Genomic DNA, 13,118 nt, shown 5'->3' on the forward strand with positions numbered 1-13,118 from the left:
TCAATCAGCCAAAAAGGGCTCATGTCACCCCACTCTTGATTTAACTCCAATGGCTACCTGTAGCTGCCCGCATCAAATTCAAGGCTTTGACTCTGGCCTTCAGGACAGCCAATGGAACCGCACCCTCTTACTTCAATTCACTTCTTCAGGTCTATGCTCCTACTCGCTCTCTGTGGTCTATGAACGAGCGACGCCTGGTGGTCCCATCACAAAGAGGCTCAAAGTCTATTTCACCATCATTCACTTTCTCTGCTCCTCTGTGGTGGAATGAATTTCCAACCTTCACACGATCTGCTGTTACCGTCTCAACATTCAAGAACCAGCTGACAACACCTCTGTTCCGTGAGCACTTAACCAACCCACACTAATTGCACTTACTACTGCACTTAAGCTGCACTTAATGTACAAAAAAACTTTCTTCTGTGCTAGCATTTTTACTACTCCAGCCACTGTGAGAACTTGGCAGTTCCTATACTGCAGATGTTGTTAAACTTTGTATGACAAATTGCTTGCTATGTGTCTCATTTGTAAGTCGGATAAAAGCGTCTACTAAATGACAATGTAAATGTAAATATTTTTTGTTATTGTTTTTTATTAATATTTTTGTAAACAAGGAGATTGACACAACATAAGACAAGCAAGCAATATTATAGTATCATGACCCAGATATCGATATGATATTGTATCGATCCAATGTCAAATAACAGTGATACACGGAGGTTGGAAAATTATAACAGAGGTAATTTACATATACAGGTGCATCTCAATAAATTAGAATGTAGTGGAAAAGTTCATTTATTTCAGTAATTCAACTCAAATTGTGAAACTCGTGTATTAAATAAATTCAATGCACACAGACTGAAGTAGTTTAAGTCTTTGGTTCTTTTAATTGTGATGATTTTGGCTCACATTTAACAAAAACCCACCAATTCACTATCTCAAAAAATTAGAATACATCATAAGACCAATAAAAAAAACATTTTTAGTGAATTGTTGGCCTTCTGGAAAGTATGTTCATTTACTGTATATGTACTCAATACATGGTAGGGGCTCCTTTTGCTTTAATTACTGCCTCAATTCGGCGTGGCATGGAGGTGATCAGTTTGTGGCACTGCTGAGGTGGTATGGAAGCCCAGGTTTCTTTGACAGTGGCCTTCAGCTCATCTGCATTTTTTGGTCTCTTGTTTCTCATTTTCCTCTTGACAATACCCCATAGATTCTCTATGGGGTTCAGGTCTGGTGAGTTTGCTGGCCAGTCAAGCACACCAACACCATGGTCATTTAACCAACTTTTGGTGCTTTTGGCAGTGTGGGCAGGTGCCAAATCCTGCTGGAAAATGAAATCAGCATCTTTAAAAAGCTGGTCAGCAGAAGGAAGCATGAAGTGCTCCAAAATTTCTTGGTAAACGGGTGCAGTGACTTTGGTTTTCAAAAAACACAATGGACCAACACCAGCAGATGACATTGCACCCCAAATCATCACAGACTGTGGGAACTTAACACTGGACTTCAAGCAACTTGGGCTATGAGCTTCTCCAACTTTCCTCCAGACTCTAGGACCTTGGTTTCCAAATGAAATACAAAACTTGCTCTCATCTGAAAAGAGGACTTTGGACCACTGGGCAACAGTCCAGTTCTTCTTCTCCTTAGCCCAGGTAAGATGCCTCTGACGTTGTCTGTGGTTCAGGAGTGGCTTAACAAGAGGAATACGACAACTGTAGCCAAATTCCTTGACACGTCTGTGTGTGGTGGCTCTTGATGCCTTGACCCCAGCCTCAGTCCATTCCTTGTGAAGTTCACCCAAATTCTTGAATCGATTTTGCTGGACAATCATAAGGCTGCGGTTCTCTTGGTTGGTTGTGCATCTTTTTCTTCAACACTTTTTCTTTCCACTCAACTTTCTGTTAACATGCTTGGATACAGCACTCTGTGAACAGCCAGCTTCTTTGGCAATGAATGTTTGTGGCTTACCCTCCTTGTGAAGGGTGTCAATGATTGTCTTCTGGACAAACTGTCAGATCAGCAGTCTTCCCCATGATTGTGTAGCCTAGTGAACCAAACTGAGAGACCATTTTGAAGGCTCAGGAAACCTTTGCAGGTGTTTTGAGTTGATTAGCTGATTGGCATGTCAAAATATTCTAATTTTTTGAGATAGTGAATTGGTGGGTTTTTGTTAAATGTGAGCCAAAATCATCACAATTAAAAGAACCAAAGACTTAAACTACTTCAGTCTGTGTGCATTGAATTTATTTAATACACGAGTTTCACAATTTGAGTTGAATTACTGAAATAAATGAACTTTTCCACTACATTCTAATTTATTGAGATGCACCTGTATATGTTTGTTTAATTGTAACCGTCAGTGAATGGGTTGAAAATGGTCATGAAAAACGAAATTACTGCATGAAACCTTGACAAACATCAATAGTGGACTTGAAGAAGGGATAATGCAACAAAAGTGTCCACTATAGCCCCTTTAAAGAAACCAGACAATCATTCTGCTTTATCACACAGAGTGGACTGACCTTGTTAATCCAGAAGAGCATGGCATCCTCCATGTCGAAAGGGAGTTCTTTAGAGGCGCAAAAGTTTGAGAAGCGTTTGACGCTCGTCATGACTCTCTCTATAGCCATCATCTCCACTGTATACGCCACCATCAGAGCGTCAATCAGTGGAATATGCGAACTCTACACACATATAAACACAGTTACACATCAATGTAACAGAATCGATGTTTATTTGCATCAATAATATGATAAGAGAATTGCTGAGATGATATTCTGATTGAATGCCCACTATTCTCAGAAAATAGTATATACAGTGGTAAGAGAAAGTATGTGAACCCTTTGGAATTAGCTGGTTTTCTGCATTAATCTATACAAGTATAGACAAACACAATGTGCTTAAGCTAACAACACACAAACAATTAAAATCTTTCATGTATTTATTTAACATATCCCATTAAACATTTGCAGTGCTGTGGAAAAAGTGAACCTTTGGATTTAATAACTGGTCGATCCTCCTTTGGCAGCAATAACCTCAACCAAGTGTTTCCTGTAGTTGCAGATTAGACCTGCACAATGTTCAGGAGGAATTTTGGACCATTCTTCCTTACAGAACTGCTTCAGCTTAGACATATTCTTAGGATATCTGGTGTGAACGGCTCTCTTAAGGTCATTCCACAGTATATCTATTAGGTTAAGGTCTGGACTCTGACTAGGCTACTCCAAAAGGTGGATTTTCTTTTTTGAAGACATTCTGTAGTGGATTTACTTCGATGTTTAGGGTCATTGTCCTGCTGCATCACTCAACTTCTACTGAGCTTCAGTTGGTGTGCAGAAACCCTGACATTATCCTGTAGGATATCTTGATAAACTTGGGAATTCATTTTTCTCTCAATGATGTCAAGCATTCCAGGCCCTGAAGCAGCAAAGAAGCCCCAAATCCTGATGCTCTCTCCACCGTACTTCACTGTTGGGGTGATGTTTTCATGTTGGTATGCAGTGCCCTTTTTATGCCATATATAGTGCTGTGTGTTCTTCCCAAACAATTCAACCTTCCACAAAACATTTTCCCAGTAGCGAGTGTCAAGATGGTCTTTGGCAAACTTCAGGTGCGCAGCAATGTTTTTGTTGGAAAGCAGTGGCTTCCTTCGTGATGTCCTGCCATGGACACCATACCAGTTTAATGTTTTGAACAGAGATGTTAACCAGTTCCAATGATTCCTTCAAGTATTTGGCTGTCACTCTAGGGTTCTTTATTACTTCATTGAGCATTCTGCGTTGTGCCCTTTGAGTCATCTTGGATGGACAGCCACTTCTAGGAAGAGTAGCCACAGTAATAATCATCTCCATGTATAGAAAGTTTGTCTAACTGTGGACAGATGAATATCTAAGCTCTTCGAGATAACTTTAAGCCTTTCCAGATTTATGCAAAGCAACAATTCTTGATTGAAGGTCTTCGGAGATCTCTTTTTTTGTGAGGCATGGTTCATGTCAGCAAATGCTTCTTGTGAATAGCAATCTCAAAATGTTTGAGTGCTTTTTATAAGTCAAAGTAGTTCTAACACACACCTCCAATCTCAATTCATTAATTGGATGCCAGGTTTGCCAACTCCTGACTATGAATTAGCTTTTGTTAATGTCAGTAGCCAAGGGGTTCACATACGTTTTCCAACCTACAATGTGAATGTTTGAATGATATATTCAATATGTACAATAACAATACAATAATATTCGTGTTATTAGTTAAAACAGATTGTTTGTGTTCATTATTGTAACTTAGATGAATATCAAACTATATTTTAAGACAAATGTATACATAATTGCAGGTAATTACAAAGAGTTCACATACTTTTTCTTGCCACTGTAGTACATGCTGTATATGCCTATTATTTACAAATATATATATTTAGTATATAGATAGCAGTATGCAACAGCAGTGTGCTACATAGTTGTAAGTATGCCAGTTCGAACCTAGCCATACAAACAAAACAATGTTTTGAAAACGCAACAGAGTCACAATAGCTCGCGTACTTTCAGAGTATATACTGTACTGCATTTGATGGAAAATGTATTCTTGGCTGTTAATAAAGTACGTTCTTTAGGTATGCTGGTTAGCAGTATGAATACATTCCTGGGCATACTTGATCCAGGACGGTGGTAATTGTTCTGTGACCTGAATATGTGCACATTTAAATGATTAATTCTTATGTACGAGAAGTTTACAATAGACATTAATTTGTGTAAATTTGTATTGACGAAAAAAGAGAGAGACATTTACAGACTCTGACAGAATGACCTCACAGATTTAACCATATTAGGAGAAAAGCAGTGAGCATTCATACTGTCTCTCTCTCTCTCTCTCACTCTCACAAACAGTCCTGACATAATGCAGAGTCATAATGCAAGAACAGTGTGTGCGTTTGTGTCAGAGAACTGGCTGCTATATAGAAAGCAAAAGAATATAAGAAAAAAAGAGATAGGGTATCTAAACACCAGTTCACACAATTTCCTGTCAAGAACACTTTTAACATTAGCATGCAAACCAATGTTTAGAATATAAGTTGTAGTAAGGCTAATTATGTTTAGGTTTTCTGAGGAACTTAAATTCTGTAGGCGAAGGCTAATTTATACTTCAGGCTTCTTTTAGTTCACCTAACAATGATGACGAAATGCAGTGACGTTTTTGTTCTGCCAAGGTGTTCGTTTGGTGATATTTCTCCTGTTCGCGCACATCTTCAAAATTATTAACCTAGGAGAACTTGGCTGGTCGAAGAGCGTTGATGATTGATTAAAACTAACTGTGGGTGTGGTTTGGACATGAAGTTTTTTTGTTTACAATCGCCCTTGCCATCTAAGGAGTAGTTACTAGGGCTGGGTATTGATACAGATTTCCCGGTTCGATTCCGATTCACAAGCTCTCGATTAGTTTCGATTCCGATTTCGATTCGACTTGATATCGATTCATATGGGTATATTATAGTTAGAATGTCCCTTTTGCTTACATATGAAATAAATTCTCTCCCAGCTAATGCTGTTATTTATCCGCAAATGAGCCAAAATATTATGACCACTCACAGGTGAAGTGAATAACGTTGATCATCTTCTAACAACGCTACATGTCAAGGTCTGGGTAGATTAGATTGTAAGCAAACAATCAGTTCTCATAGTCAAAATGTTGAATGTAGGAGAAATGGGCAGGATTAAAGACCTGAGCGACATTGAAAAGGGCCAAACTGTTATGGTCAGACGACTGGGTCAGAGCATCTCTGAAACGGCAGGGCTTGTGGGACGCTCCCGGTCAGCAGTGGTGAGTACCTACTGACAGTGGTCCGAGGAGGGACAAACCACAAACCGGCGAAAGGGTGTTGGGCACCCAAGGCTCATCGATGTGCGAGGGCAACAAAAGATATCCCCCCCTGATCCGAACCGACAGAAGGTCTACTGTCACAAAAGGCACAAGCCACAAGCCACAAAAATGTTTAATGATGGTTACGGGAGGAATGTGTCACAACACACAGTGCATCGCACCCTGCTGCTTATGGGGCTGCATAGACGCAGACCGGTTAGAGTGCCCGTGACGACCCCTCTCCACCGTCAAGTGCCTACAATGTGCATGCGAGTGTCGGAACTGGACCTTGGAGCAGTGGAAGAAGGTTGCCTCATCTGAGGAGTTCTGTTTTCTTTTACATCACGTGGACAGCTGTGTACATGTGTGCTGTTTACCTGGGGAAGTGATGGCACCAGGATGCACTATGGGAAGACATCAAGCTAGTGGAGGGAGTGTGATGATCTGGGAAATGTTCTGCTGGGAAACCCTGGGTCCGTCCATTCATGTAGACATCAATTTGACATGTGCCACCTACCTAAACATCGTTGCAGACCAGGTACACCCCTTCATGGCAATGGTATTCCCTGATGGCAGTGGCCTCTTTCAGAAGGATAATGCACCATGCCACACTGCACACATTATTAGGAAATTATTTGAGGAACATGACGAAGAGTTCAAGGTGTTGCCCTGGCCTCCAAATTCCCAGATCTCAATCCGATAGCATATGTGGGATGTGCTGGACCAACAAGTCTTATCGACGGCGGCTCCACCTCGCAACTTACAAGACTTGAAGGATTTACTGCTAATGTCTTAGTGCCAGATACCACAGGACACCTTCAGGCGTCTTGTAGAGTCCATGCCTCGGCGGGTCGCGCTGTTTTGGTGGCACGCGGAGGACCAACAGCATATTATGTAGGTGGTCATAATGTTCTGGCTCATCAGTGTACATTACAAAAAAAAATTACTAATTATATTTAATTCATTTTTCATCATTTTGGTCACATTTCAACTTTTACAAAATGTACAAATCCATGTATTCAGTAAATAAATATGATAATATATTGCATATCTTATTTTTTGTAACATGATTATTGTTTAATAACATATTTTGTACTATTTACAAGTATTTGTATTGATTTGTTGAACGTGATAAAAACCCGTTCTGTCTCTTTAAGACAACTGGCATTTATGTAAAAAGCATCTGTAAATGAGCGCATGTTAACGAGAGACTCAAACGGCTTTATGTCATCTGTCCTACATGTGATTAGAATTAAATGTTTCTTTTTTGTTGTTTCTAACTGACTGTAGAAAACAGAAAGGATATTAAAATAGACATTATTCAATGACAAATGGTTTGCGTGGATCTCATCTTTGGACACATTTGGAACAATTTTTACTCTCAACATGCAGTGAAAGGATCTGGATGCTGAATATTCCACCACTATCCACCTTTTTCCTGACTTCTCCATGGGCGGCGCCATTATGGCGAGCTACATCCTTTCGGATGCTCCGCACTTCCGTTTAGATGTTGTTATTGTACGCTAGAGCTAGACAAACATTACTGGTGATGCCGATCATCGGAGGCTCTTGAGGAATATGTGCTGTTAGAGGATGTTATAACAACTAAAGGTGGCTTAAACAAATTACTGGAAAATTAATGTTACAACAATAAACCCACCCAAAAGCTGTCAATGGGTGAAACTGAAACTTTGAGTCGCACCAGATGTAATAAGCATTAACATAATTCTCCGTCATTTGCCTATTTTTTTAAAACACTGACGGATAATTCCAAATGATATGTCCCTCAAATCTGCTGATTTTTAAATGAAACCTAGAGAGACCATACGTCCTCTTTTCACATACATGTCCTCTTTTTTTGGACCTTAAAAAGTGTCCGGTCGGATTCAGATTCCCAGATTCGTCCATTTTCCTATTGAAGTGCTTTCTATCATCATCATCATACATTGCGTGTGCAACAAGAAACCCGGTGAAATCAAGGCATCATTAATGTGAATTATCTCTCTGCATGCTGAATGTCTGTGTATGTCTCTCTCTTTTACAAACACACACAGGGCGTGTGCACGAAGCATGAGAGCCCAGTGTAGTAATTTTACCATGTAAATGTGTGTGATTGTGTACTTATTTATTCAGCGATTGCCGTCGAAAGCATCCATACACAGATTTTAGTGAGAAAGGGATTATGTTAAGTAAACAGGGAGTGTTCCATCGTTTTTGACTGTCGTTAGTGATTATTTCAATGCTTGGTAATGTGAATTAGTTGCGAACCGGAAATCTGAAAGGAGAAGGGATGCACTGTCGTGGAGTCCTCGCCACTGCCGTCCACCAGGGGATGGAGGAGTCGCTGCCGGCCACCGGAGGAACCGCTGCTGGCCGCTGGGAGACGGAGGAACTGCTGCCGTCTGCCAGGAAGTGGACGAGCCGTTACCGTCCACCAAGGGAGGAGTGGCTGTCGTCCGCCAGAGGGCAGAGGAGTGACTGAGGACCCGGCGACGGCGTGTCCGGGGACCGGCGAGCGAGTTTTTCTCTCTCTCCTCTCTCGCTCTGTATCTCCCCCTCGCTCTTTCCCTTTCCCCTCAAACCTCCCCTCGTTTTTCTCAGGGCTCCAGAGAGGCGGGGAAGACCTGCCGGCAGAAGGACGGCCGGAAGGGCAACACCTTCCCTCCAGGAAGGGAGGGGTGGGGAGTACGTCAAGCCGGAGGTTTCCCCGGCCTTAATCGGGCGGTGGAGGAGTGTAACGAGGAGGAGGGCGTGGCCGGGCCGTGAGGACGTACATCCGGTGCTGAATTGTCCTAATCAGCCGGGAGGGGGATAAAGATGAGCCGGAGGCACCAATTCGAGAGAGAGACACATGCGGCCACTGTGTGTTTGTGTCTGTTAAGTTCAGTTACAATTATGTTAACTGTTCTGTCGGTTCCCGCCTCCTCCTTGCCCATCCTGTGAACCACATTACACGGACGAAACACAAATTCTAACCGAGAGGAGAAAGGTAACAAATGAACACTAGTATTGTGTTTGAGTGCGTGTTTATCCATTAGAGAAACACACTAATGGATATTTCCATTGACCCACAAACACACACACACACCAACCCAGCAGGTTTTTAACAGATGGTCATACTGTGCCTAGTTCTGCCCTCAAATGCACCTCTCCAAAAATTACACACACTCACACTGTTGTTTCATAAACATTAAAATCCAGACACAAGCCCACAAACACTCTCTGCTATCTTTGAATAAAAGATCAAAAGGTCACTCTCTAACCATCTTAATGGGAGTGGAAGAGAGGTCGTTGTGGGAAACGGGCGTGTCGTCGGCTTCTCTGACATATATTCCCCGCCGTGCGAGCGTCTGGATGACAGCCTGATGGGAGTTGAGCGCAGACGCTTGGTCGCCCTTCAGCAGCAGCCCACACACCCTGCAGTACAGCTCTGAAGACAGCAGCAGAGAGAGAACCGGAGGCTTTATGTGCTCCACACAGTACTGATCCATGTAGAACGGGTCCCTCAGGTCTGTCGGGATGTGCTCTGAGAGAAAAAGATAATAAGAGAGGTTCAGGCAACCATAAGTCAACCAAAAATGAACATTCAGTCACCCTCCTGTTGTTCCAAACCTGCATGACTTTCTTCCATGGAACACAAAAGCAGATTAGTCTCAGTCGGTTTAGTCTCAGTCCCCATTTCCCTTTAATTTTATGGAAAAAGATGCAATAAAAGTGAATGGTGACAGAAGCTAAAAATTCTGCTAACATCTCCTTTTGTGCATAAATAGAAAAATGACTTAAATACACCAACTTATAATTTTTTACTTTCGCCCGTTCCACTATTTTTACTTTAACTACAATAAAGTGTGTCATCAAAATTAAAATGACATTTTTTGATACCATGTTAATTTGCTATCATTTTACAGTAGTATCAATCAGGGTCATTACTTGAATTTGGTCGGAACATAATCGAACATATGATTTGCTACTTGCTATTGCTAGTTGTAGACAGGCAGTGTAAATTTTAGTCATCATTTTTGTCTTTTGAAGAAAATTTCCTTTAAAATTAGTTAATATTTCATTGTGTTATTTTCATTAATTGTAGTCAATTTAATTAAAATAGCATATAATTTTAGTTGACAATAATGTGAAAAATGACAAAGACATGTATCAAAATGTAACCGACCAAACTTTAGCCAAACATTTAAAAAAAATTATAAACTACTTAGCTACAATTATTGAAACATGTATCATACATATTAAAGATGAATGTGTTTAATATGTATAATTGGGGCCTGGGTAGCTCAGCGAGTAAAGACGCTGACTAACACCCCTGGAGTCGCGAGTTCGAATCCAGGGCATACTGAGTGACTCTAGCCAGGTCTCCTAAGCTACCAAATTGGCCTGGTTGCTAGGGAGGGTAGAGTCACATGGGGTAACCTCCTCATGGTCACTATAATGTGGTTCTCGCTCTCGGTGGTGCGCGTGGTGAGTTGTGCATGGATGCCGTGGAGAATAGCGTGAAGCCTCCACATGCGCTATGTCTCCGCAGTAACGCAATTAACAAGCCACGTGATAAGATGCACGGATTGACAGTCTCAGACGTGGAGGCAACTGAGATTCATCCTCCGCCACCCAGACTGAGGTGAGTCACTACGCCACCACGAGGACCTAGAGCGCATTGGGAATTGGGCATTCCAAATTGGGGAGAAATGTTTTTTTTTTTTAAATAATATGTAAGATTAAAAAACATGAGTAAACTGTTCTGTAAATCTGAGCTCCTGAAATAATAGCATATAATAAATATCCTGAAGTATTAGCTATTTTTTTAAAAGTTACTCTGTTGTGATCCCTCAAATTTAGACAGTTTAAGATATTGCGTTATGTGTAGTGCATTTTTAAGGTAAGGAGTCCCCACACAATAGTTTTGCGTTCCCTCGCAGTAGTTTTTGTTCCTACAATATTGGATACTACAATATTACTATAGTAATACCATGATTTCCACCAAACAAATAAAAAATAAAATGGTTAGCCTAGAACGGTCATGGTTACTACAATATTACTATAGCAAAACCATGATTTCCACCAAAAACTATGGTTACTACAGTCTACAATATTACTATAGTAAGACCATAGTTAATATTAACCACAAAATTATTATATTTATAACCATAGTTTTAGTTTTCCTGTATTATCACTAAGGTTTCACTATGAATATCATGGTTAAAATATGGTTACTGCAGTAAAACCATGGTTAATTTATTGCGAGGGAATTCAAAACTAATGCAAAACTAAAAAGTTATTGGGAGGGAATAAGTAGGTATTGCTGCAGGCCGGAGACCTCCAAATGGGGGCGGAATCTCCTATATGTTTGATGGCGATTTGGAGCTCCCGCCCCTTTTTGGAGCAATGCCTGCAGCTATATCCTTCTCCGAGGGAATGCAAACTATTTCAGAAAAAAAATTCCCACCTTGTCCCCTAAGGGGCTCCATATTACAGAAACGGTGTATTCACAATGCAAATAACGCATTCTGACTAGAGTGTAACTTAGTTCATGTATACCTGTTTATTTGCAATGTAAATATCCTGCAGTATTATTTTTCCTCATCATATTTTTGTCAACAGTATTTTTTGATTAAAATTATTTCATAATCATGCTACATCTTTTTCATCTCGTCTTCGTCATGGTTGACAAAATCAAAAAACCCTTACTGATGGAAATGTTTGTTGATGAGATTAACACTATGATATTTATTATTTACACGGGAGAGGACAGTCACATTTTAGAGTGCATTTTATTGGGCAAAAATATGTATACACCTCAGTGAGTCATCAATATTTTTGGTTAGTTCTTCCTGAAGAAACACTAGCGTATAGATGGCTTTAAAGCTAACATGAACTAAAAGCCACAAAGTCAGGGTCTTTAGCTAATACTACAAATCTATGTTCATTATGAATTATATACTTCTTTTCTGAGTCGTTCGAGGATTTTTGTGAAACAAAGATGAAGAGGAATGATCAGGGTGTTAGACAGAGAAAAAACATATTTGTCAGGCAGGTGATTTTGAGATTAGCTGTTCTTAGCAGCGCGTCAATGGCTAATTTCCTGCTAGCCGAACCAGACACAAACATATTCAAACAAACAGATCCAGAAATATCTCTCAGGGTTTACAGACGACATGGGCTGCATTGAGCGATCTCTCAATGTGATTATATATACCTCTTTATCTACTAGAGTTAATTATAGCTAACTGCTAATCTGACAACGATGCTAACACAGCCAAGCAGTGACAGAGCATCTAAAGAATGTTTTGTTTACACATTTGACCCTGTTTGTTTGATTTAGACCTGAGAAATGAGCACAATCAAGTTGATAAGCTGCTTTAGTTAATGCCAACAACGTTGCAGTTATTAAAAAATATATATATGTCACACTATTTTTCTGTACAATTTTCTGTTTGTCACCCACATGGGTATATTTTTCTGTTTGCATGTTTGTTTGTTTTACGCCTCCAACAAGGGTCATTCTGAGGTTTTGTTAAACCAGGAGGTCAAAGGTCAACCAATAAGATAAAAGCCCCAGGAAGATTAACAGTGGCAGACTGTCTAACCCCTGGTGAGAGGAAGATGTGTGCGTGTGTGTATGAAGTGTGCTTTTTACAGGTCATTCACTTCATGCTAGATGGCCACAACACTGACCGTCGGGATTACCGTGGTACCACTTTCTTTAACCAATGAAACTGCTCAATGAAATTGCTTTCATCTGTCTTCACTGCAGGGTACACACTGAACCACATTTGCTGTTGACTAATGCAGAAAAAAAATGCAGAGTACCAACTCTATTTTTAGTGTTTTTTGAACACATTAAATCAAAATGAGAGTTTTGTGGCTTTTAGTCCATGTCTGTTAGCTTTGAGGGCATTTATATGCTAGTGTATTCCTAAACGCTGACAAAATTCACACAGCAGATGATTAATCTTGTACTATACAGATTTTTGTCTAATCAAATGCCCTTTACAACCAGAAAGTCCTTCCCCCTGCAAAGGACCAGCAATTAGCAAATCAGGAAACTAATATTTTCAGTCAGAAACCAAAAAACTAAAATAAAAAAATAAAATAAAAATAAATAAAAAAAATCTGTTGGCGAGGGCCTGGGTAGCTCAGTGGTAAAAGACGCTGGCTATCACCCCTGGAGTTCACTAGTTCGCTAGTCCGCTAGTTCGAATCCCAGGGTGTGCTGAGTGACTCCAGCCAGGTCTCCTAAGCAACCAAATTGGCCCGGTTGC

General features: G+C 40.4%; 1 protein-coding gene across 2 annotated transcripts in view; it reads right to left on the reverse strand.

The window, feature by feature from the left end:
- The window catches only part of camsap1a (calmodulin regulated spectrin-associated protein 1a), a 41,589-nt gene that overhangs the window by 24,900 nt on the left and 3,571 nt on the right, over positions 1-13,118 (reverse strand). For both annotated transcript variants that reach the window (XM_051678250.1, XM_051678251.1), the window contains exons 3-4: positions 9,114-9,376; positions 2,526-2,687 (exon numbers count right to left, since the gene is read on the reverse strand). In XM_051678250.1, coding sequence (XP_051534210.1) covers positions 2,526-2,687; positions 9,114-9,376 — 425 coding nt within the window. The remainder of the gene's footprint in view (positions 1-2,525; positions 2,688-9,113; positions 9,377-13,118) is intronic.

The sequence above is a fragment of the Myxocyprinus asiaticus genome, chromosome 38 (genome assembly GCF_019703515.2).
Source record: "Myxocyprinus asiaticus isolate MX2 ecotype Aquarium Trade chromosome 38, UBuf_Myxa_2, whole genome shotgun sequence".
Taxonomy (NCBI): domain Eukaryota; kingdom Metazoa; phylum Chordata; class Actinopteri; order Cypriniformes; family Catostomidae; genus Myxocyprinus; species Myxocyprinus asiaticus.